We start from the raw sequence: 23,402 nt of genomic DNA, 5'->3' as shown, positions 1-23,402 counted from the left end.
GGAAAGTGTGTCCCATGTCTTGTGGCTTTAGTCTGTTATTTTTGTTTTAATGCTAATATATTTTTTTTGCTATGAATGTCAAATAACTGACTTCCACTGGAACAATGGGAGAAAATAACACGCAAATCTTAAAAGTAGCTAATCTGCATTTTTTGGGGGGGTGGGGGGGGCAGTAAACTGAAACCCCAATCGGAATCAAACTCTCTCACCTAAATGCGTTCATGGATCAGATCTCAGACATAAAAGAAACCCAATTTGTTTAGGTAATTTAGCTGCAGATTTTCAGCAGACACATTCTTTCTCAGTGACTGTGGATATTATGACGGAGCGACTAAAACCAGACCGGATCGTCTGGCTCAGTTGCCTGGGTTTGGGGTCGACACGCACTCACACACATGCCCCTGCACACCCAGCTCACCGTGTTAATGAATGGAGTGAACTCCTGAAGATTAATCGTACTGCCCCTCTCGAAATTAATTATGCTCCTATTGGTTTTCACAAAGAAGTAAAAATCAAAGTGCGAATAGGGTAACCTCATTGCATCATATGTTACCATTTAGATCAAATTATTTGCAATAGCAGTAATTCAGTGGCTTTCATATCAAGTGACACAAAAAAAATATATCTGATCACAACCAGGAATCCGAAAGGCTCTTATGTTGGGACAAAGATAAAAGAGAAGCAAGAGAAAATACAGGTTGCTATGGTAAACCTGAGAACTTCCACTGAAGTGCAAAGATTATTTCTTTATGGTGAAAATGCCAGAGTCTTTGGTGTGTGACTGTGCTTTAGTTTTTATTTTCCATACATAACACATTGCAAAGCTGACTGATATCTGCCTTACAAGTAAGTTTTGCCAACTGTATTGTACTACAGGGTGTAAATATTTTTTTCACCAGATGATTTGGCTACAGTCGTCTCTTTTAAATAAAATACAACTACAACAAAAACGTTTGCTAAATCAAGCAGTGAGCTGTGTCATACAGTTACGTTTTATGAATAAATTGATCCATTAATATCATAACATAACCTCTGCCACTGCACAGCACACTCTTGGAAGGGTCTGCAATATCTGATAATGGGTAATAAGAGCCACAGCTGTTCAGTTTGCACATTAAACATAATGTTCTTTTATCTTATAAGAAGAAATTGAATCAAATGCATTGTTGATCCCTAAAGTGCAGTTGTTGATCCATAGCTTAGGTGGTCTGCAGCCAAACCAAGAAAGCAGCCACGTATTAATTTTTCCTGTGACTATAAAACTTCTCCAGCAAGACCAAACTCTTACTTATACCTCACCATATCGAGGGCTGCCAGGAAAACAAGATTCCTAGAATGAGACGGCAGCATGAACAACAATAGTAAAAAATCCACATCCTCTTTGCAGTCATAAATAATAAAAAAGCCATCACCCTTCATCTTGCACCCGTCAATATCCCTACGTCTAGAAGGAGACAACGTTCTTGGCATTGCACTTAACCACAGGACAGCCTTTCTTTCTGTACACTATTAGCTGGAGCTTGACCTGCTCCCAAAAGGCCAGAGGGTCAGAGGTGGAGTATTGTGAAAGCACATGCTGTCACTGACTCTTAGAGCGTTTCCACGTCTATCTGACCCTACCTCTTAAAAAAGAAAAAAAAAGAACCATATACATACTGTCTGAACATACAGGTCTGCTTTAGTTAGTCCCATTAGACATTTCAACCTCCACTTTAATGATAACCCTTGCCCCCAAGTCCTCTTTGCTCTGCAATCTCAATCTCAATTCAATCTCAAACCCGACCTTGTGGCATACTCCAGTGTTAGTGACTCAGCATGTTTTCAGCGCAGTGCGGGCACGTTCTCAATCATCATTACGGGTTTTGCAGAGTCCTGGGGTCTGGGCAACTTGCCAGGATGTGTAAAAGTTTCCATGAGGAAAGCCTGGAGATGCCTTCAGAAGCATTGGTGGTGGAAGGAGATCCTCAGCATGGTTAGAATGCATTTTTTTTATGTTGCTGGAGGGAGGAAGGGAAGGAGGAAGGGAGAATGGAGGACCAACAACAATTCTGTTTTCAGTTTGAGAAAACAAGCCTGGGAGAGTTTCAAATGCACAAACCTTGAACTGAGGAGGAAACGATCACGAAGACGCAATCAGAGCACATATGTCAAATGTCAGAAATCAGCAGAGGCTGTGTTGTACACTGTGTTGTTCTTATTTTGGAGAATAAGGGCCCTCTGTTTCCCAGGGAGGCAGCTGGTAGAAATCTGGCCCTCTGATTAGCACCAGTTACTTTGCTGTGTGCTGCATTCAGGTGCATTTCATGATATCACCCATCACAGCAGCAGCTAATGAGACAGGACACACGGCAGCAGCCTCACAGGACCAAACGTCTTGCTCAGCCAGAACACTATTTCTGCTTCACACATGCCCACACATCCACGGCAAAATGCCTCCAAACACAGGCAAGAGAGTTACATGTGAAGGGTTTAAGATTAATTTGCAAAATTATTGGTGTAGAGTCTAACATGAAATGTGCATTTGGTTAAGATGGACATGTGTCAGTGGGTGTGGAGACAAGAGGGGATATGATGTCACCAGAGTTGCTCCTTCAGACATGTGTCGAAGCATGCCATCATTTTACCATTTCTTTTTTTGGCCCCAATTAGTGTGGCTCACAAAGCCAACACTGGAGACTGTGATGTTCATAAATTCTATTGTTAGATGGACTGATGTCATTTGACTGGTGCTTTGCTCTGGTGCCTTATAAAGTGCATATAGAGGGTTGTGAGTAAGCATGAATTGTCTAAAAACGGTGTTGTTGTTTTTTTGTGAGCCCCACCATTAGTTGTTTATGACAGTGAGTCAGCAAAGCATCACGTCTTAGTTGTTTCTTCCTTTCTTGCTGCTTGCCTTACAGGAATGACAAGGGAGACTAAAGCAGACGAGAACCAATGTGCTTCAAAGAGAAAATGGTTGCCCCAACATATAGATCTTGCAACCGACTTCCAGTTTTGCCCTGTACCTTGGTAGCTCCTATCAGAATAGAGGGATGAGTTCAGCAGATTAAAGTAGAGAGTGTGTATGACACACAGGGGGGGTTTACATTTTAAGCTCCTTGCCTACTAACCAAGCTCCTTGCGGTACAGTAGCTCACCGTTGATAAGTTGAGTGATTTCTCAGGGGCTGTGTAAAATCTGGGCCCGGCCTGAGAGACACATTTCCTCTGGCTGATGAGAGCCGGAGGCCTCAGTGTTCAAGTGTGGGAGGCACTCCACTCTTGGGGAAGATCAAGTGTGCTCCCGCAGACTCCAAATCACCGGCCCCCAATTGCTGGGGAGGAACGTTACTCTACATGGCTGGCGTTAAATCACTGCTGCTGTGGTGAGGTCATCCGCTTGTCTTCCCTTTCTAATGGAGCGCTCAGCTCGCTAACACACGGTGGTAATGCGTGTGGACGGGGAACAGGACGCCCTGTGAGCTGCTTTCCAATCTTATTTATTTTAGCTTAGGGCTCATATGATGGGGCTTGAGATAGGGCCAGGCCAGGGAGCAGCAGATGCCTTTGGAGTATGCTGTTACCACCGCACACTTACCAGGTCTCCAGGAGCTCACCACAGCAGCTTGTGGAGACATTAGGTGATGCAAAATGGCAGCACACTGAGGTTTTTTAAGGAGCTGCCTCACCGTCTTCAGTCAATCAATACACATTCCTGTGCGTCCCTAATGCAACTGTAATCACTGGTTGAATACATTTGACCCCTGCTCAGGAGGAAGTCTGCGTCTGCTAAAGTGACAGTGGATGGACTGGTGGGAAAAGAGAAACAAGGTTACATGACTTCACCTTGGCACTACTATGTACATTTGGTGCATCTTCATGCTGTTGGTGTAAAAGGACCTCTTGCCCAGTCTTACTGCAAAACACAAAATAAAGCTACTGTTTCACTTGATTCAGTTAATGCTGAAATAAAAGCTTCAGCCTGCCAAAATCTATTACAAGCAGCGAACAGAATGTCAATAGAGTTGTGTTTGAAATTTGATTTCCAGAGCATCCAGCATCAGGGAGAGAAAAGAAAATAAGAGAGGGAAGGATAATAAATAGGTATTTTTTTGTTGTTAAGGTTTATAGAGGTGATACCAAACACCCTCCTCGTCTTTGTACTCTGTGTTTATGAGGTGAGGACGAATGGGACTCATCAGGCCTGACAGATGTGCTGACAACTGCATTTCAACTCAATTACAGTTCCACAGCAAAACTCCCCTGGTCCCCTCATGCCTATCACCCCTCTACTCCCAGGGCTGTTGAGTGAAATGCACACACACACACGCATACAGACACGCTGAACAAAAGCTGCACAGGAAGTGTGATATTCCTGAGTTCAATGAGGAGTTGTCTACCTCACCACCTCTACTAGGAAGCAGGTTTTTTTAACATTACAAGCTGGCACCACGCCATTGCTTAGTTCTATGTATATTTATCATAACAACATGTGGAGCCTCTGCTAACACAGATAACAGGTTGGTGACCTGAGAGACATAATGTGTGATGGGCACAGTGGGCAATAAACTCGACCATATGCGCCCTTGGGTGTGACTGGTTTGATTACCAGTGACCCCACTGTCTCCCTTGATGACGACAGCCACATGGTGCTGAGTCTGTGGGGAAAAGACATGAAAACAAACCCTTTACCTCCTGCCTCCCAGCATCCCTCCCAGATATTTTTTTGGGGGAAATCGCTTGGTTCAGGAAACCTCTACCCATTGTTTTGTTTCCTTCATTAGTCGTTATGTCAACAGTTTGGTTCGCTACGCGTGTGCCACTGTTTTTGTTCTGCTGCACTCCGGCTGACCTTGGTGCTCTGATGTTTTGACAGATTGTTTCAAAATCCCATCAAGGCAGTATACTGTTTAAAAGTACACCAGCCACTTGGACGACACATGCTGGGCCGCACGATACATCAAAAGCAAATACATCGTTGGGTCTAAAATTATACAAATCTGACGTAAATCTGCAGCGTGAATTCATCAGGAAATACTGAGAGGTGCAGCAGGATGCGGTGATGTGTGAGGGCTTGCAGATAAGCAAAAGGTCTTCATGTGATGTACTGCATAACGGTCATCTCAGCATGGACAGTACATTTAAAAAAAGATACCTTAAAATACTCAAATACTCCTCAAATTGAAACGTGAAAAGAATATGCATAGACCCCTTTTTTTTTTTTTTTCTTGGTAACTTACCATCATCTAAGTACATCTGGTCCAGTTCCTGTGGCTCCTGTTTGATGGTGACGGCCATTGAAGGGGGGTTGGCATCCTCAGTTAGCAGGCTGGGTGGACTCCCTCCTGCCTGGGCTGAACCGGCTGCTGCCTGAGTGGGGCTGTAGCTCTGTACAAATGGGCTCTCTGAAGTCCCACCAGGAGTGGAAGGGTGAGACACCGGGGAGGATGAGGGACTGCTGTTGGCATAGATGGGGTGGTAACCATTGGGACCTGGACTGTTGAGGTGGTTTGGGCTTCCCTGGGAATGGAGCATCCCAAGGCAAGAGTTGTGGTCTGGTGAGGCTGGGTGGGTGAGGTTAGGTCGGCCTGCGGTTTCCTGCATGGGGGGCACCACAGGACCTGGTGGAGCTGCGTGAGTGGGGCTGCTGGAGAGGCACTTGCTGTATGCCACAGGGGATAGGTCATGCAGGGTGGGGCTGGAACTGGGAGATGAAGATGGAATGGTTGCATGGCAAGGCGGGCACGCAGGGTAGGCACTAACCAGACAGGCGTCAGGGTCAGCAACAGGCATGATGGGAGTGAGCCTGGGCTGGTTGAAGTAGGGCTTTGAATGCATGGGCAGCCCTGCAGTCCCCAGAGAATCATATTCATCACTGGGTTCTGTCTTTATTATCGGCACTAGGGGGAAAAGTAGAAAGAAAGGTGGAGATATTAAAAAGATGTGCTGGGGATCCACGTGGCACAGTGAGTGCATGAGCAAGGCTGAGTGAATCAATGAGCAGGCACAATTTTGGCCACAGTACCCTCCATAATCCAAACAAACAACCACCAGTGGATACAGGCTCAGTGTCAACTTGGCCTAGTCCTTCAACAGAGAAACCCTCATGTCTTCCACCCGCCACCCCTCTTTACCACACCATGTAAAAAAAAGCAAAAGAATAGGGGGAAGAAAAATGGATGAGTCATCAGTGTGGAAAGCCACAGCTGGCTCTAATAATGAAAAAGACCTATTTTCTTTAGACAGTCATCCAACTTGGATATCCAATAAAAGAGTACTTTAAAGCACTGTGTTGTTGCTGCTGCTCCTGCTGCTCAAGTAGCCTGGGACCCCTAGGTTTCCTCCACACTCTAGAAGTAATTGTTTCTCTCAGGACCAACAGATACAGGGAGAGCGTGAAAAGGGGAGCTGATTTGGTTTTGATTATGTTGCCTTAGCTCCTTAAGAGTCTATGGAGCAGTCCCTGTGGTTTCAGGAACTGCAGTTGTCAGATCATGCAGGAGAGTGAAATGACCCCACATGCTCCCTCCCCTCTTCTAATTATCAGTCGTGCACAGATCATCTGCACCATTTCCAAATGAATTGTATGTGACGGGTATCACACACTTCATGTTCATTGTCAGGAGTTGTTATTGAAAACAGTACAGTAGATTTTTATTAATTGAACATTTAATTTTAAACCACGACTGTATGGCTTTTATTAATAGAGCACGAGGGACTGACATTAATAAGCTCACTGCTGTTTATATATATATATATATATATATATATATATATATATATATATACTCTATGCAGACAGACTGTGCAGATGCATAGCAAAAGCTTCTGAGTCATAAAGGACACACTATTTCTATTTCCACACATTGTTAAAATGTGTTAAAGGGTGTGGTGAGCGTTTGATGCCACCTGTTTAAGAGATGACACTGATTCAAAGGCAAACACATGTCCATATGAATATTATGTCTGTCTTACAGTCGCTCTGTGTTGACTGATCACAGAAAGCAAATGTAAATCTTAATATGTCATGAAAAACAGGCTGTTGTGTTATTATTTTTGTGGGAGGTGGATTTGAGAGAGACGTTAATCATGCCTGTAGCCTCTGGGGTGTTGAGCTGCGGTGCAGTGATAATGCAGCAGGGAGACCATTTACGTCAGCTCTGTCTGCTTTCAGAGCCCAGAGACCAGGGCTGGTATCTGGGGTGCATCGTAAGGCAAATCCCATGATGCACAGGGCCTTCTTCGCACAGTCTGGGGAATAACAAGGGAGTCGCGTGGTACACACTACTTCCACAGTTGCGTCCTTCAGCGATTGTCTCCTATTTGGTGTGAAAGGATGGCACGGTGCCAAGGAGCCGCCTCTCTTCTATCCACACCTCTTTTCCTCTTTCCTACCTCTCTGCCCCCTCCCCCCACCTCTCTTCTCTACCCCATTTTTCGGCAGATTGCTGCACGTCTTTGAGTTTGGCTCTGCCAGAGGTTTCTTATTGTTTTCCCCCCCTCCCCTCTCCACCGATGCCAAATGCTTGATAACTGTTGGGTTTCACTTTCTCTCAATAATATCGTATTAAATTGTATCGGTCTTGGCCTTAATATGATAAGTTGCTATGAAAATAAATGATTTGATTTACAGCGTAGGAAGTTGTTGCTGGAGTAGCAGTCTGTCCAAAGAATGTATGTAAAGCAGTTGGGGTAGAGCAAAAGCCTCCAAGGTAAAAAGCCTCCCATGATGGGACAGACTTTAAAAAGTCTGTTGGATCACTTGATTTATACTATGCTGATGAATTTTTGATGTTGCCAACAGAATCCGGAATCCGGAGTTGAAGCAAAACTATGATCTTAAAAACAGAACATTCAGTCATCATCAGGCCTGATAAACCCTATGTAAGGTTTTCTTGCAGCCTCTATATGCATTTACATTTATATTCTATAAAAATGTTGTAGCCTGAAGGTTGAGGTTTTGTAAAGATCCAGTGCAGCAGAGCCTCTATCACCCCCCTGGATTCAGATTTACAGTGTGGCCTCTATGACCTTGCGGTCTATGATATGACATGGTTTTCTCACCTCCATCCCAACCTTCTCTCTCTTTCACACACGTGGAATGAGAGAGGAGAAAAAGTAGAGGTGTTATTTTAGATGTTGTTTCTACCGTACATAGGTTGTAAGTTATGTGTTGTATATCGTGCCTTCTCACATATTGCCCAGACTGCATCCACGAAACCTAATTGGAGCTGTGAGGTCGTTACGGATGAAACGGAGGCAGCAGAGATTGGCATATGCAGGCAGCCGTTCAGGGAGTGCTTGATTGTCCGGGTTGATTTTTAGAAGTAGAATCCACTTCTGAAACAGTTTGTGGGTGCTTTCTTGGTGTCTTCAGCCACAGTGCTGCTGTCTCCTGCCTGTGTGGTTCCTCTGCCTCGCCTGATCAGTCATGATGTAAAATACATCACTCTGTGTGCCGTGCGATAATGTCGCCACAAACATGAAAACAAGACAAATGCTTTACTGGGAAACAGATTGACGCTGATAGGCTCAGTTAGCGTTGTGTGTTAAATGTAACGCAAAAGTGAAGTTTAAACTGAACAAAGCAAGTCCTTATACTTTATATACCATCTTAGGGATGAAAGAGGCAAACTAAATGGTATTAATTATTGAAGCTTTCTCTGAGAGGAATCATCATAATTTAATTTGGGGAAGAGGGTCAACAGTATCTCAGAGATACTGGGATGTCCTTGCCCATAGCAGCTCATCTCTGTAAACCAGTCAGAGAAGACAGGTGCACATTTTTTTTAAAGAAGTTTGGTTCGTGGCAGCTGAAGGTTTTTCTTAACAAGGAAATACTTTTCAAATATTATCTTTCAGATCATGTGTAACACTGGAAAAATAGCAATCAAAATCAAATCAAATCACATTGTCTGGTTTTTTTTTCAAGCATTATTTCCATTATCCCTCTTTATATATAAAGCAAGGCCTCCCTTCAGCTTGATCCATCTGTCTCCTTTCCACTTTGCATGTCAGCTGAAAAAACAGATTCACCAGGCAACTCTCGAATTCAGCTGGCTCCTATTTCCTCCCAACCTATGGGTTATGGCCCACAGACAGCTCTGCACATGGTTTTCTCTCCATCTCTGGCAGCCCCCCCCCTCTGTCTGCTTGTATAAAACTGATCAGGCCTGATCTGTGTGTTTTAGTGAGCACTTGTTTCCTCTGAAGAGAAATGCATAAATGTCATGGACTAGACGTGTGCCTGGGCCTGCATCTGTGTATTTGATTAGGACAAGAAAGCAAACGGGGCGTATGTGGATTTGTAAATTATCTTTCGAGGTAAACCCTCTCCAAGTGAGTGTTGCCTTTGGACTTTATTTCTGCTATTGCAGAAATGCTGAGCTCATCCTGCTCCAACTGCACAAATCTGCAGTTAATATGAGGAGCTGGTCGTTCATTCACTCAAGGATACCTGGTGCGTCGTGTCCCACTGTGTATGTAATCTGGTCTCTCAGCATATCATGGGCCTTAGTGTAGCATAGGTGAGTTTGACGAAGGCCAAAGCTGAAGGCATGATAGAAGCAGTTCAGTTCTGTGTCCAGAAAACATGACTGTGCAAATATTTACAAAAAAGAGAACAATGTGTGGTTGATTAACTTTTCCTGTACGTGTCACCCAGAACATGTTGCTGTCTCTCCCCTCCCCATGCTCCAACCACAAACCAGCACAGTGGAGGGGAGTCATCACCCATTTGCGTTAAGAATAGAACTTGATATTACAGAGGAATCTCCAAACAGTCTGTAAAAATAAAGGGGTTCCGAGAAGTTCTTCGCTCAAGCTCCGGACACTGCCAGCACTTTTTTGGCGTTTGTTGTTTAATGTGGTTGGTGAAAACCTTTTTTTTTTTTTTTGTTGTTTTTTTTTATTTGAAGAGCAACACATCACTTCTCTTCTCACGCAAGAATGATTGGAAGGGATCTTGGAAAAGCTTGGCTCATTCCAGGAGCCAGATGAGGACACTTGTGCTTGTGATTGTACATAACATACAGTCACACAATGCAATTAAGCTTGGACCACAAATGCTTCTGGTGGTATATCCCACGAGCAAATGTTTGGTTGAAGACATCATTGGCTAGTACTCTGTGACTTCTGAGCAGGAAATAAGGGCTTTAACTGTTGTGTACTTTTGTATAATACAGCTCATTAGCTCTTTACAATTAAACCGTTTTACATTTGTTGAAAACTCACTGAAGCACAGCTAAATGATTGCTCTGTTCATAAAGACACATGACCATGTGCTCAATGGGTCAAATCTCTATTTCCTGTTTTTAACTTCCCTACGCATTATTATGGTCGTCTTTCAACAGGTCTGCCCCCGTCAAACCCCCCCCCACACACACATCACTGACGCTTATCTTTGTCTGTCAGCTAGTCACAGTGAGAGCCGCTATGTTTCTATTACAGAATGATAATAATGTTATAATTCGGGAGGCAAGGCAAGGCTGAGAGGAGATTAAAATCTCCTTACATGTCTGAAACAATACGGTCAGCTCAAATAACAGGTTTGATTTAAACTGCAGGAAACATACAGTGTAGTGACACTTTTATCCTCACGCGTTTACTTATTCAGGCATATCAGTGTTCAGCCCCCCCCCCCTGTAAGTGCCATCCGCATTGACATTAGCGTCGAGGAATAACAAGGCAGTCACATGACCCGAGTGGAAAATAAAGGTGGTTTTCACTAACATCTGTGTCCAAGAGGGTGTCTGCTTCATCCTTCCGGTGTTTCAAACAAGTCGGGCTATTTTAGGGGATTGGCTTTTTTATATAGATGAGCAGACACCAGAGTGTGAAAGAAATGTTCTCTCTAAACAGCGTCAGCGACCACAACTGTGCTTGAAGTGGGACAGTGGGCCGGAAGAGTCTTTTCATACAAGCAAGCAGAAAAGTGTTGACAACAGTGTGTGCAGTGAGTGCGTGGGTGTCCTCCTCCCCCAACCCGCCCTGAGTACCTGTTGGTTTGTTTCTTTCAGTGTTGACACACACACACACACACACACACACACACACACACACACACTGAAACCCTCAAAAGCAACAAGCTTTAATAGAATTTCCTCACTCTTTGTTGTCATATTGGAACCATGAAAGTATCACAGAATGTTTGTTTGTACTGTATTCTCTGCATGTTCTCATTGTGTGGCTAAGACACATTAATATGTGTATTCCTCTCTTGGTGTATATTAACAACTCTGTAATGATATATTAGACAATAATGCATGGCAGATAGAGGAAGTTGCAAGGACACCTGGTGTCATGCCAGGAGCTTTTTCCTTGCTGATGTGAGATTGTGCACTCGGAGCACTTCCTCCTCAGCTGTAATACCATTTTCTTTGAATCAAATACAGATTATATATGTTATTCTTCAAGTGCTACCTTTCATATTTACACGTGAGTCTATAAAAGCATAGTAAAAAAAATCAAAAATAGTACTTGGCGTTCTCTGGCTGTAACACTTGGGAGTTAATTGTGCTTCTTTGAGAAGACATTGGCCCTGCGTGTGTGGTCCAAACTGTACTTGTGGTTTACTTGGCAGCGAAAGAGAGAACACAACAAGTCATCTTTTAATTAGAGCTGTGTTTATGCTCAGGGAAAACGACTTAGAGAGGCTGATAAGCTTCTACATCTCTTTCTCTGTGGCGGGACAGTATATGAAGTGAATATGCTATATATGGCCACAGTGTGTCGTCCCTACACTGGTCCAGTTACCCACAGTGCACCCGCTCATCATGTAATTAGCATTTCCTAATAGGGCTCTGCTCCACTTTCTCTCAGAGCTTCATCCAGATTCCAAATCACTTATCTCCAGTGGCCATAAATACATCTGCTGATAATCTGATAACAGCTACAGAGTTAAAAAAAAAAAAAAAAAAAATATGATGCATGGTATTCTAGCAGCATTAAACCCAAACAAGAAGTTCTTTTTGGAATCACTAAACCAGCTCATACAATGTGGGTGCAGAAAAAAAAAAAGATCTCTAAATGATCAACTGCACACAAACCCTGTGGTGCAATGTGAAAAAGGTGTTTGCACAGTCACTCGTCTTTTGCATACCTAAGATAAAATAACAGTATTCTGGTGGGATACTTGAAACTGATATCACAGCTGATATTTCACCTGTGCACCACTGAAAAGTCAAAAGCCCTCACTGTGATTTTGAGGCTGAACTCTAAAGCCTCACGCGTGCATTCTTTAAGTTCCAATGTGAAAGCCATCTGTAAACACTGAGGCCAGCAGCACATGATAAACACATACAGAGGTATTCCACGGTTTTCAGGTTGCTACATGAAGGGCAGAGCGCTGCCTAGAAGAGAGGTGTGTGTGTGTGTGTGTGTGTGTGTGTGTGTGTGTGTGTGTGTGTGTCTGTGTCTGTGTGTGTGTGTGTGTGTGTGTGTGTGTGTGCATACGTGTTCATGTGCATGCTGTTTGACGGGGGGGCACTGTGTGAGGTGGGGTGTGAAAGTCAGGTCACAGGGGATTGACTCCTCTATATTAACAGTGCTCGGAGGCTCTGTCACTCAGCAGGTATACACCTCATCGCTAGGGAACGCTCGTCTCACTACAGAATAAACAAACCCCACATCTTCCGCTTTCATTCACAGGCTACAGCCAAGTGGTGCCTGGCGTCACGTTAAGAACACCAACTGAAAAGTGGGCCACACATTTCCACGTGGCCTGTCGTGGCCTGTGCTCAACTCTAGTGAGTGGATGTCGAGCAATGAAGAGATACTGAGCTTCTGAATAGCACACATGTCCTCAAATGTCAGTGCAAGTAAAAGATGGGAAACTTTTCATGATGATTTACCATTAGGAGGCAGGTAGGTAAAGCGTTGGCACTGGCTCCTCTTCCTCTTGCCATTGCAGACGTAGAAGTTAACATGCACCGGGCCGGATATTCTCTGGTTTCTGTATGGTGGGATCTCCACAACAAGAGTACTCTAAAAACACAAATACGCTCCAGTAAGACATTTGACCTCAATGAAATAAGACAGCTGCTGATACAGTCAGAATATCATGTCCTTCAGTTGTGTTCTCTCATCGGATTTCATGTCACTCACACAATGTTAATCTGTCGTAGGACTTCCTGCAGCACATTATCAGCTGATGTTTATTTTGCAGCTGTCCTGCATTTATGGCACTGTTTTCAAGAGACTGGCCTTGATCTCGTCTGAACTGTGCAGATGAAACCATAGCGAGCTGGAGGTTGGTCCAGTGCCTGTGTTTGTCTCTGAGGAAAATCCCAGGGCTTTAACTTTGCTCCCCTACAGCTCAAGAGGAGAGAGGTAGCCAGCTTATTTGTTTGCACAGCCATGCCTCCCTGTGGAGAGACTCGCCTGTCCCCCTTCCCCCTAGGCCAGACTTCGGCAAGTCTGGACGGATGTGAACTTTTGAGTACTTTCTTTCTGACAGGGCATAGAGAGCATTTGTCTTGGCGTTTGTGTCTAATTCCAGGGACAGAGTTGTAAACAGACCAGAATGAGGATCAGCACCGCAGCCGCCACACACTGCACACACACCGAGTGGACCCGGCCTCAGTCTGCCCTCCAGATGATGACAGAGAAAACATGCAGGTGGCTGACTGAGTGTGTTAAATGTTTGCATGCACGTGGCTTCCCCTCTCCATCCTAACCAATGAAAGTTAGCACGCTCTGGGCAGCAATAAAAACACAGTCAGGAAGGCAGCCTAGAGCACTTTAAAGTAGTCCAGTGGTAAGTGAAGAAGGCCAGTGCTCCCTTGCCGACCCTCCCCATTTGTTTGTTATATCTACAAATAAACACACTGTAGTATGTGTCTTTCATCGACCTTGCCTCCCTGCACCGCCGCCCCCGGCTGAGCCTTGCATGCCTGCTAATTTTCCAGCATCTGGGACTCCAGCCATAGCACATCAGCCAGCCCTACAGGCCAATTAGACATCAGAGTCCATATTTACTCTCCTGATGCAACCGAGTCATTTACCTGAGTCAAATAACAGCAACAACAAGGAGGAAAAACACCTCCAAGTTGCAGCATTTAGGTGCGCTCGGTTTATTTTAGACCCTGTGTGTGTGTGTGTGTGTGTAAATTGTCTCGGTTAGTAAACACATAAATGGGGAGTTGTGGGCAGTGACAGTCATGAAAGACGCGAGCATTTCAAAACATTGTGTCATCCTCACGCAAGCAAACAGGTTCTTGTGAATTCAGTATTTTACTCTCTACACTGAGAACAGGTTCAAGAGACCGTCGCAGTCTTAATCAACTCCAGAGCACGGGCTGCTTTTCAGCACACATAGAACAACAGTTGCTTCTCTCTCCTGAAGATTCCCTTTCACTACATTTTGCATTACCATGGTCACTATATGTGACTCAGTGCAGAGGTGTTGGCTCTTGGCTGCATGATCCCAGCAAAAATGAGGTGTTTATGTCCAATTCACCACACCATAACACTTTACTGTGAACTTAACATCTGGCTATGTAGAGGGGGGGGGGGGCTGTGGTAGGAGTGTGTTCACATAAATGTGCACGTGACCACTGAGCTTTGCATGTACACTGTGCAGACTCCAGACAAGACAATGTGACGGCTTGTTGTCTGTGGAGGTTTTCGGTCTGTGATCTAAAGGCAGTGAGATTCAGGTGCAGCTGGAGTGGTTGTAGACGTTTTTTTTTAAAGATTTTACAAAACACGTCCAGCTGCTCCTGATGAAATGCCTTTGGATAATATGACGGCTTGTGTTTGTATCCAAGAGGGCAATGAGAATTTGTGAAAATTCCATTCAAGATTGCATGGGCTAATCATTGCAACTTGTAACGCCTTAGCAAAGGTTACATCATTACAGGGGACCGACGAGGAGGAGACTGCGAGAGGATCGGATGAAATGTCGAGGGAGGGTTAAAGACAGCAGGAACACTTCCAGTGAGACATGTTAGTGTGGTGAACTTACAGATTTGATGGAGTCTTTGTCAACTTTGGCTTCTGTCTCCCACAGATGATGCCCATCTATTGACAAAAGAATAAAATATACGATTAAGAATGGCTTGTTAGAAGCTGCATCATTAAGACTGACTTTAAATAGAGGGTGGCTATGTTCTGCAGATGATATTCATCGGTAAATAAGAGGAGATGTGTGCCTTGGGATGGATTAGGGCATTAGGATTTTTTTTGCTTTTAGAAGAGTGCAGCGGTGAAACGGTAGTAAGTCAATTAGAATGACTGAAGTGAAAAATGGAAGGGGAAAAAAGCTTGTTTTGACTTCTTAAGTGTTGCACAGTAGATTTTGCATTGTTTAAATGACACTAAAACATTTAATTTGACACTTTTTCACAGTGTTTTGGGTCCTAAATTGCTCTTTTTGTGTCACTTTAACACTTATGTCTTTACTGTGACGCCTGAGCTATGGAAGTCTTTTTTTAAACACTGTCATCTTTGAATGGGGCAGAAGATTTAAGCTCAACTTTACTTCTGTCCCATAATTAAAGGGACACTTCAGGTTTTAGTGTGGTTGTTTAAATGACTGACATATTATCAACACTGGCTTTGCCAAGCACGTTGCAGGATCCTACACTGTTTTCACAAACTAGCCTGGGACCTGGAAAGAGTGTTCACTCTTCACTATTCATTACTACTACGACTACTACTGTGTAAAAAGGATGAGTTACATGCAGATGTTAAATTCACTATCACTAATTGGTGTTTGTGCAAAATTAACTAATTCTAATACTAAATGCACTTCAAACTATGGAAGCATTCCTTTGAATACTTAATTCAATTCTACCTTTTGACTGTTTAGAACTCTTCTCTGTTAATGTAAAAACCAAAGAAAACAGCAGGTCTTGTTTGTTCATTCTTTCTTTTCATCCCAGTCGTGTTGTGGTAAGGAGGTTTCACTCGCTGCTGTGCTGTGCAATAAAAGGCCTGTGAACTGCTGCAGCTGTTGAGCGCCTGCAGAAGCTCAGCTCTTTTTTTTTTCTCTGTTTTTTTTTTTTTCTTTTTTCTTTTTTCACTGTGATTTCATGCCACACCTAAGCGAACAGATGCTTTGGGCTCTGTTGGCAATCAGCACCAACCAATGTGCCATTTTTTTCCCAGAGCTGATGACTCATTAGCACCGTCAGGAATAGAAGTGACACAGTGCAGCCTTTGTGTCAGTGGTAAGCCATGTGAGGCAACAGCATGGGCACTGTGGCACTGACATAGCAGCTTCTGTGCCCATATTGATACCGTAGTACAGTCGCTGCTGAAAGGCTGCACTTTGCTCCTGAGATGTGAAGCCATCAGATAAGATAATCACAGTCAGTTTCCAGATAGTCTTTTTTTCCTCTATTTTTTTCCCTTAGCATTATGTTTTTTACATCATGCAGCAAGCAAAAAAATAAAGGATCCAAGTCATGGTGAGCTCTTCTGGTGGGGGCGGGTGGTCAGCTTTATTATTCAGAGGGTGAACATCAGTAGATATCTCTTTCCAAAAAGACCATATTAAAACTCATGAAAAGAGAAAAACAGACGTAGAACAGATCAGATAAGGGCTTTCTATTTGAACTGGGGGGGAAATAAGAGTTGCATATGGAGAAATGTGCTTCTCTGTGATAGAGATGATGTGGATGACTGAAGAATAAAGGCAACTGCCCCAAGGCCAGTGGGTATCAGAAAAGAGATAAATGGTCCGCAGGTGATTGAGATGCAAAGGAGAATGGGGTTTACGTAATGCTGTTCAGTGGCTATAAGAGTGTGGAAGGGCAATTAGTGAGCACAGACAGGGAGAAGGTCAGAGAAAGTGAGGGAGACAGACAGAGATGAGCGTTCCTCATGTTACGTCTAGGGGAACCAAGAGGGAATCACACCCGCCTCTGCTCTGGGAGACGCTCCAAGAGGGAAACCTTAGCCTGCGACGTCAACCCCAGCCTCTTCTAGTAAACATGTTTTTCAAACTTTTCTTCCTCTTTTATCTCTGTTCTTTTGTCTTCATCTTTCCTCTCGACTTTTCAACCTGCTAGATCACGTTATTGCAGCAAACGTCTTCGGCGATCACACAGTCAGATTAAGCACAATCTAACAACCGAGAGCAGGGAGGGGGCCACATGTGGCATACCTTTGCGAGTCAGAGAATGGCGTACGACTGATAACCGCAGAACTTTCCATTCACTCTTCCTTCCCTGTAACATCTGCAAAAAGCTTCTGTTTTCCCGACACCACCTCCTCTTTCATGCAGCCTCCACCCACGCGTTGTGTGTGTGCACACACACACACAGATGCAGACACATGCACGCACACACATGCAACCACAGTATCCTCTAGCTTTGCTCTGGCCATCAATTTGAATGATAAGACTCTGAGGCACAAAACAATAGTAGGTGAACTGGAGCTGCGTCTGGAAAAGTAACTTTGTGACTGGGCTTGCATATGTCAATTCCCCTTTTCTGTTTATTAATCATAACTGTATCGTAGAAATGCACATTCACTATAAGACTTTGTGCTCAAAGGTATGACTCGTGCAAATGAGACTAGCATCACTACAACCAGGGCAATACACATATTCATTAGGCAATTAGCCTGGAGACATTTATTGACACATAGACATCTTAATACTGTGCATTTTTCAAAAACTAAAATTTGGTTCATGATGCATCAGATTGCTGACTTTCTTCTCCAGAGCCTCATAAGGCTGAGTAGCAACATCTTTGTCTTGCCGCTGACCTGACCGCCTTTATTCTCTTTTTTCACTGACAGCCAGTTTCCTTTTATAATAATAGAGTTGTGCTATACACAAGAGTCCGCTGTTATACTCTTTTTTTTTTCGAATGGAAAACATCATTCACATGCCTAATAGTGGCAGATGAAACAACCCAGAAGTATTTTCTTTCGTTTCCATAAATTACTTTCTGAAGTATTTTCCTCTCTTTCCTGCATACATATGTCAAGTTTACTTTCCGTTTACCACTCTGGTGATATCTGGACTGGAAATGCTTAACTAATTCTACTCCTCTATATTCACAGCAATTACCTTGTTGTCCTATCAGGAGGAAAAGCTGAAAACACCAAAGGGGTTCCCCATGACTGATACCAGAGGTACAGCTGCTTTTCCCTCTGAAGCACCTGGTCTCTGCCAATCTGCTGACCGCTGAAATCGGAGAAATGCAGGTCTGCATAGGATAGAGAGGCTTCCGTATATAAATTATGGTCCTGGCAGTAGATTCCTGATAGGTTTATGGTCAGGAAGTGAGTTATTATTAGTGTAGAACTGTGAAACCTTGAGCTGACTTAACTTTTGGGTGCAGACTGAAAGAGGATGGCAGCCAGTCGAGTCAGATTTCATCCTTTTATCAAGACTCCAGCTGTGTGGCATTGGAGGATCTTCCAGACTTGTAGTGCATAGAGTTCACAAGGACAATATCAAGGCTTTCAATTTAAACCAATATATCATTGCAATGAGAGGGTATGTTGTTTTGGTCTTTGTGCAGGGACTCTCTTAACTGTTTGCAGTCAAATATTCATTACATTTCACGAGGATGGAGCACTACACACCCACATGGTGGGGGAATTCCTTAAGACCTGCCTCAAAAATGTTTAGACAAGTCGAGATGAAGGGCCGAGGCTACGGGAAAATCTAGTCGCCATACTGTTTGGATTTGATTGTGATCCAACAGATTCTTTAAATGAAAACCAAGCGTTCCTTGAGTAAGTGGCATCCAAAGTGGTTCACTTTTGGAAAAAATAAACTCATCTGACTATAAAAAGGAAACTTTCAACTTTAACTGTTGTACGCTTCAGCCTCTCATGGGCAGGGCTAGTGTTTGGAGTGCCACGAAATTTTTTCTTTGGTCACACTTAGAATTTCCAGAGTTTCACAGAAATTGATAATTGTGTTTTTTTTTTTTTTTATTTGTATAGACATTTTATTGGAGGAGTACAGTAGTCATGGTTCACCATCAGTTATCACTGACTGAGGTTGAAATGCTATCCTAATTATACCGGACTGCGTGACCTAGCTGCAGCTTGTAGCCAAGGTGGAGGTTGCATTTACCCCGCCATAGTGCCAAATCTATGATTCATGGCTATGCAGGTTATTCCAGCCTGAAGCCAAAAACAGCAGTCTAGACATACCGCTCGAAGTACAATACATCGACCAGGTTGTCTGGTGTTTAGACTTGCCCAAGGTAAAAGCATTCAACTAAGTATAAACAGTCTTTGAATAAATCCAACAGCACAAATGACAGTCTGTGATGCCTGGGCTGCTTGAAGTGTTCATGGAATGGGAATCCAAATATCCACACCTGTTGCTGGGGAGTTTTCACATGACGAGCTTAAGGATATTATCGCGGACCGTACTGTCCTGATGTTACAGATTATACTGGAGCTCAGAGTTCTATTAGTCTTGGCTGCAGGCTCAACCAGCCTGAAGCAGAGGTGGAGAAGACCAGACTTCTCCCTGCTGCAGCCGAGGCTGTGTGGTGCTGCCGAGCTCCAGGCAGTGCTCCAACCTGACCAGATGTAAAAACTATCCGGCTCACCAGGGAATTCCCTCACCTCCCCTCTGAGTCAGAGAGTAGGCTTTCCCCGGCTCTGTTTCTTTCTTTCTTTCTTTCTCCCTCCCTCCCTCCCTCTGTTTGTCTGTCTGTCTGTCTCTCTTGCTATGTCTCTCTATTTTCCCTGCCTCTAGCACTGATTCCGTCCATGGAAAGCAGGACAAGCCAGAACACACACTGCAATAGGTGCGCCAGGTATGTCTTCCCCCTGCTCTGCCAAAAGAGTGGTTTGGGTGAACCAAAACACTGACACAACCTCATCACACAAGCATAATAAAAATAACAGAAAAATTGAACCACGCACAACAATGCAAAAGACGATGGAAAGTTTCATAAATACCCACAATGTGGCTTTGTGCGAAGTGAAACTCTCCAATGCAGTAAAAATAAGTGATATGACCCATTAAAAACACATGTCAACAATAATTACTGTTAAAGAGAACGTTTACATTGCAGTAGAAACAAAAATGTGAACCGAATCATGAGGTGATCGTCAGCTATTTTCTTATTGACTTTCTCTCCCGGTTTTTTGTGGCCTGTGACGGACTCAAATACTCAAAATAGCAGTAGCACCAATTGGTGGAATACATTCACATGAACCCTGGATACGAATGTTTTTATGTTCCCGGTGTCGCAACTCACAAGGTCGCAAGAAGGATTTTAAAAGGAAGCTCTGTCCTTTCCTTGCCTCTCCTCTTCCTCTCCTCTCCTCTGAATCTAGCCTCTGAGGGTCTCGTCTTTTCCGTTTCTCATCTCTTCAGGGAACCCCTCTCCGATGACTCACTGAAAACACTTCCTACTGCACAACGCAAACAGGCCCAGAGGCTAATGGCAATGGTGGGCACACACGGCAAACACACACACACACACGCAGAGTTGATGCACTGAGTTTACATCAGTTGTCCTGTGGGTGAACAAGTGGATCAGCAGGGATGGATGTGGCTTTTGGAAAGCAGAAGTAATTATTTTTCAAGGCACAATACGCTGCCCCATTGTGGCAACAGCTATGAGCTCTTGCGCATTTCATACTGCTACATCTGATACATCTCAGTGGAGCAAACAGGCGAGCAAAACAACACGGAAAGCAAGAGAGTGAGATTTAAGAGGTTCCAGAAGACCGAAATCAGGCTTTTCCTATGTACACTTGGCTCACAAATGAAGTCCCTTCACCCACATTTCCAAACCTCTATTGTATAATCAATTATTCATTTAATGAAGTGATGTTTTTTTTTCCTCAAGCAGCCGGTTCAAAAGTAGACAATGAGGTGAAGGAAGTCACAGCCCATGCTGGGGTAGTAATCTTTCCACTGAAAGGACCTCAGCCAATCTCTCAAAATTAACCCGCAATTGGTCAAAGTCTCCTGGCATAGGCCGGATTTTCCTGACGCTGTGAACACTCTAGAGGAGGTGCCGAAGTGCGGTTCTCTCTCATGTAATTGAATTTACATCTTGCTGAAACGTAGCTATGGGATTTATTGATCAATAACACCAAATATATCCTGCCTACTGCACCTATGAGTGTGTCAAAGCAAATGAGTGTGTGTGATAAATATTTCATTGGAGCTAATAGGTTAATTGCAATCGTATGTTATTATCAACGTCCAAAAAAAAAAAGAAGCATCTGTTCCTTTGGGTTGTGGCCTCAGCCGTTAGTCGCAGGAACAGCACCGGTTGTCACCGCTGTGGCAAAAGCAGTGATTGACGTCGAGCCGCACAAAGAGCCCGGCTGTCTGTGTGCACGTGTTTCCCCACCGTGCGTGTCAGCACACGTCTGAGAGTTGTAATTATTGCAGTGTGATGCTCCGTATTCCTCGGGTGTATTTAGTCATGCACTTTTCCAGGAAAATAAAACCGACGTTCACAGAATAAATCTGTAATATAATTATAATTTTCATTGGGTTCACCCTTCCCCCCCCTCCTCATCCTGCTTTAGTCTGAATCAACAATCAAACAAATTGTGAACTTGAGGAACAGCAGGACTCTGTGATTAAAATGCCAAAAGACAATATTTTGCAGCACATCTGGGACTTAAATACTTTTCCACATTTGTACTCGCTCATAGATAGTTGCCATTAGAGTGTGATAGTTGTGTTTCCAACGTGTGCATACGTGTGTAGGCAGTGTAAATGTCTATCTGTAATGGACTTTTTGACTTAGGAGACCCCGGAAACGGTGGGTCATTAAAGTTTACATAAAAGCAGACTAAGTAGTAGACGGAAGACCTATCTTTTCAATCTCTCTCTTTCTCTCTCTCACTCTCTCTCTCTTTCTCTTTATCTCGCTCTCTCCACCAAAGAGATGGAAAACAAACCGCGCTGAAATGTTGAAGGCAGGCCTAAGTGAGGGGATCCCGCGAGTACCGAGCTCCACGCTGCCTAATGTCTTTAACGGGTATTGAGGATAGAGGTAAAAAAAAGAATAGAGGGTGAGGGAGTGAAAGAAGAGAACAGGAGCAAGTGAGGAACCAACGGGTGAAGGAGGAGGTGAATGAAGGGAAATACAACCGAGCGAGGGGGTCATGAGTCTCAAATAGCAGAGGGTGGACAGGCAAAAGGTGCTCTCTATGAATGGGCTTTCCTCTCCAGGGCATCCCACTGCATGACTAAGTAAAGCCAGGAAAAGGAGGACCCCCAAACTGCACACAGTTTACCTCTTAACCTCTTAACCTCTAGTTTCTACTATATCCTCTTTAGTCAAGCCATTTTATAGACTATTTTTGCTTGTTTTTTCCCCCCTCTGAATGTCAAAACTTATTTTGGTATCCTTTGCAGCAAACGTGAAAGTTTAAAAAAAATAAATAAATAAATGATGCTACTGCTACCTATACTTTTAAAAGCCGTGGTAGACGGTCATTCACATCACGTGATGGCACACGGGGGATTGTTAGTGCACTCAAGTACACTGTAAGTAGCTCACATGTAAACAACAACATGCGATTGGGGAGACACTATGACGATTTTCCATGAAATCATTTGACACAAGAGCAAAGCCGGACTAAAGTTGGACTATCTCGTTTTCAGATTAATTCAGCAATATATGGTGAACGTGTGCATTTGTAATTTACAATTTTTGTCACAAATTTGTGTCTTGGGTTTATGTGAGATTAGACAGACAGTTACCTTGTCTGTTATTTACTTTAGGACTTTAGGATATGCTATTTCAGCCTAGTTTTTATGTTTTGAGAAGCATTTAACTCTTTGTTTACCCGAGTTCACTTTCTCTCATGACGGAGAGATGTGCTCAAAACACAAATTGACCTGAAATGCAAACATCAATGATGGCGGAAACACTGAGCCCGTTGACATTAATGATTTTGTGAAAGTTAGGAAGCAATGCGTGCTGCACACTGTGCGCTGCAGAGGCGCACGGCCCCGGCCCTCGCAGCGGGAACATGCTGCTGTCGACTGAATGTGGGGGGAAAACGTTTAACGCAGTTGATACCGCAATGGCGACAGATTTACGCTACATCGCGCAGCCCTCACCACAACCCACATCAGGTAATACGAAACCTATGAGTTTATCTTCCCTTTCTGACTTGATCCACTTGTTGCGCATCATCAACACAGTAGCAGCACCACTGTGTTCAAAACACACATCCTCACTTGACCTTTGCATTGATATAGTTCAGGGGTGTCAAACTCTATTACAGTCCTTGTTGATGGGCCAACGTTCGGAACAAAGCAAGCTTATAGTTTAAATAATCAAATTTCAAGTTAAATATTTGTCAAATTTTAGTGAAAGCAATGGATACTCTTTTCCATACACACACCTATGAATAATTCATACACTAAATACAACCCCTTTGCGCCTTGCGCCCAGATTACACGCCTGTTATCCGCGGGCTGAATCCAATCTGGCCGGATGTGAACCGCAGGCCTTG

At 43.7% G+C, this 23,402-nt stretch overlaps 1 protein-coding gene across 2 annotated transcripts in view; it reads right to left on the bottom strand.

The window, feature by feature from the left end:
* LOC131471505 (nuclear factor of activated T-cells, cytoplasmic 1-like) overlaps positions 1-23,402 on the bottom strand; it is a 58,084-nt gene that overhangs the window by 14,893 nt on the left and 19,789 nt on the right. The window contains exons 7-9 of one of the 2 annotated variants that reach the window (XM_058648094.1): positions 14,944-14,999; positions 12,830-12,962; positions 5,219-5,878 (exon numbers count right to left, since the gene is read on the bottom strand). In XM_058648094.1, coding sequence (XP_058504077.1) covers positions 5,219-5,878; positions 12,830-12,962; positions 14,944-14,999 — 849 coding nt within the window. The remainder of the gene's footprint in view (positions 1-5,218; positions 5,879-12,829; positions 12,963-14,943; positions 15,000-23,402) is intronic. The other variant, XM_058648095.1, reaches the window with a different exon arrangement.

The sequence above is a fragment of the Solea solea genome, chromosome 13, assembly GCF_958295425.1.
Source record: "Solea solea chromosome 13, fSolSol10.1, whole genome shotgun sequence".
NCBI classification, from domain to species: Eukaryota; Metazoa; Chordata; class Actinopteri; order Pleuronectiformes; family Soleidae; genus Solea; species Solea solea.
This window is presented reverse-complemented; position numbering and strand designations above follow the sequence as displayed.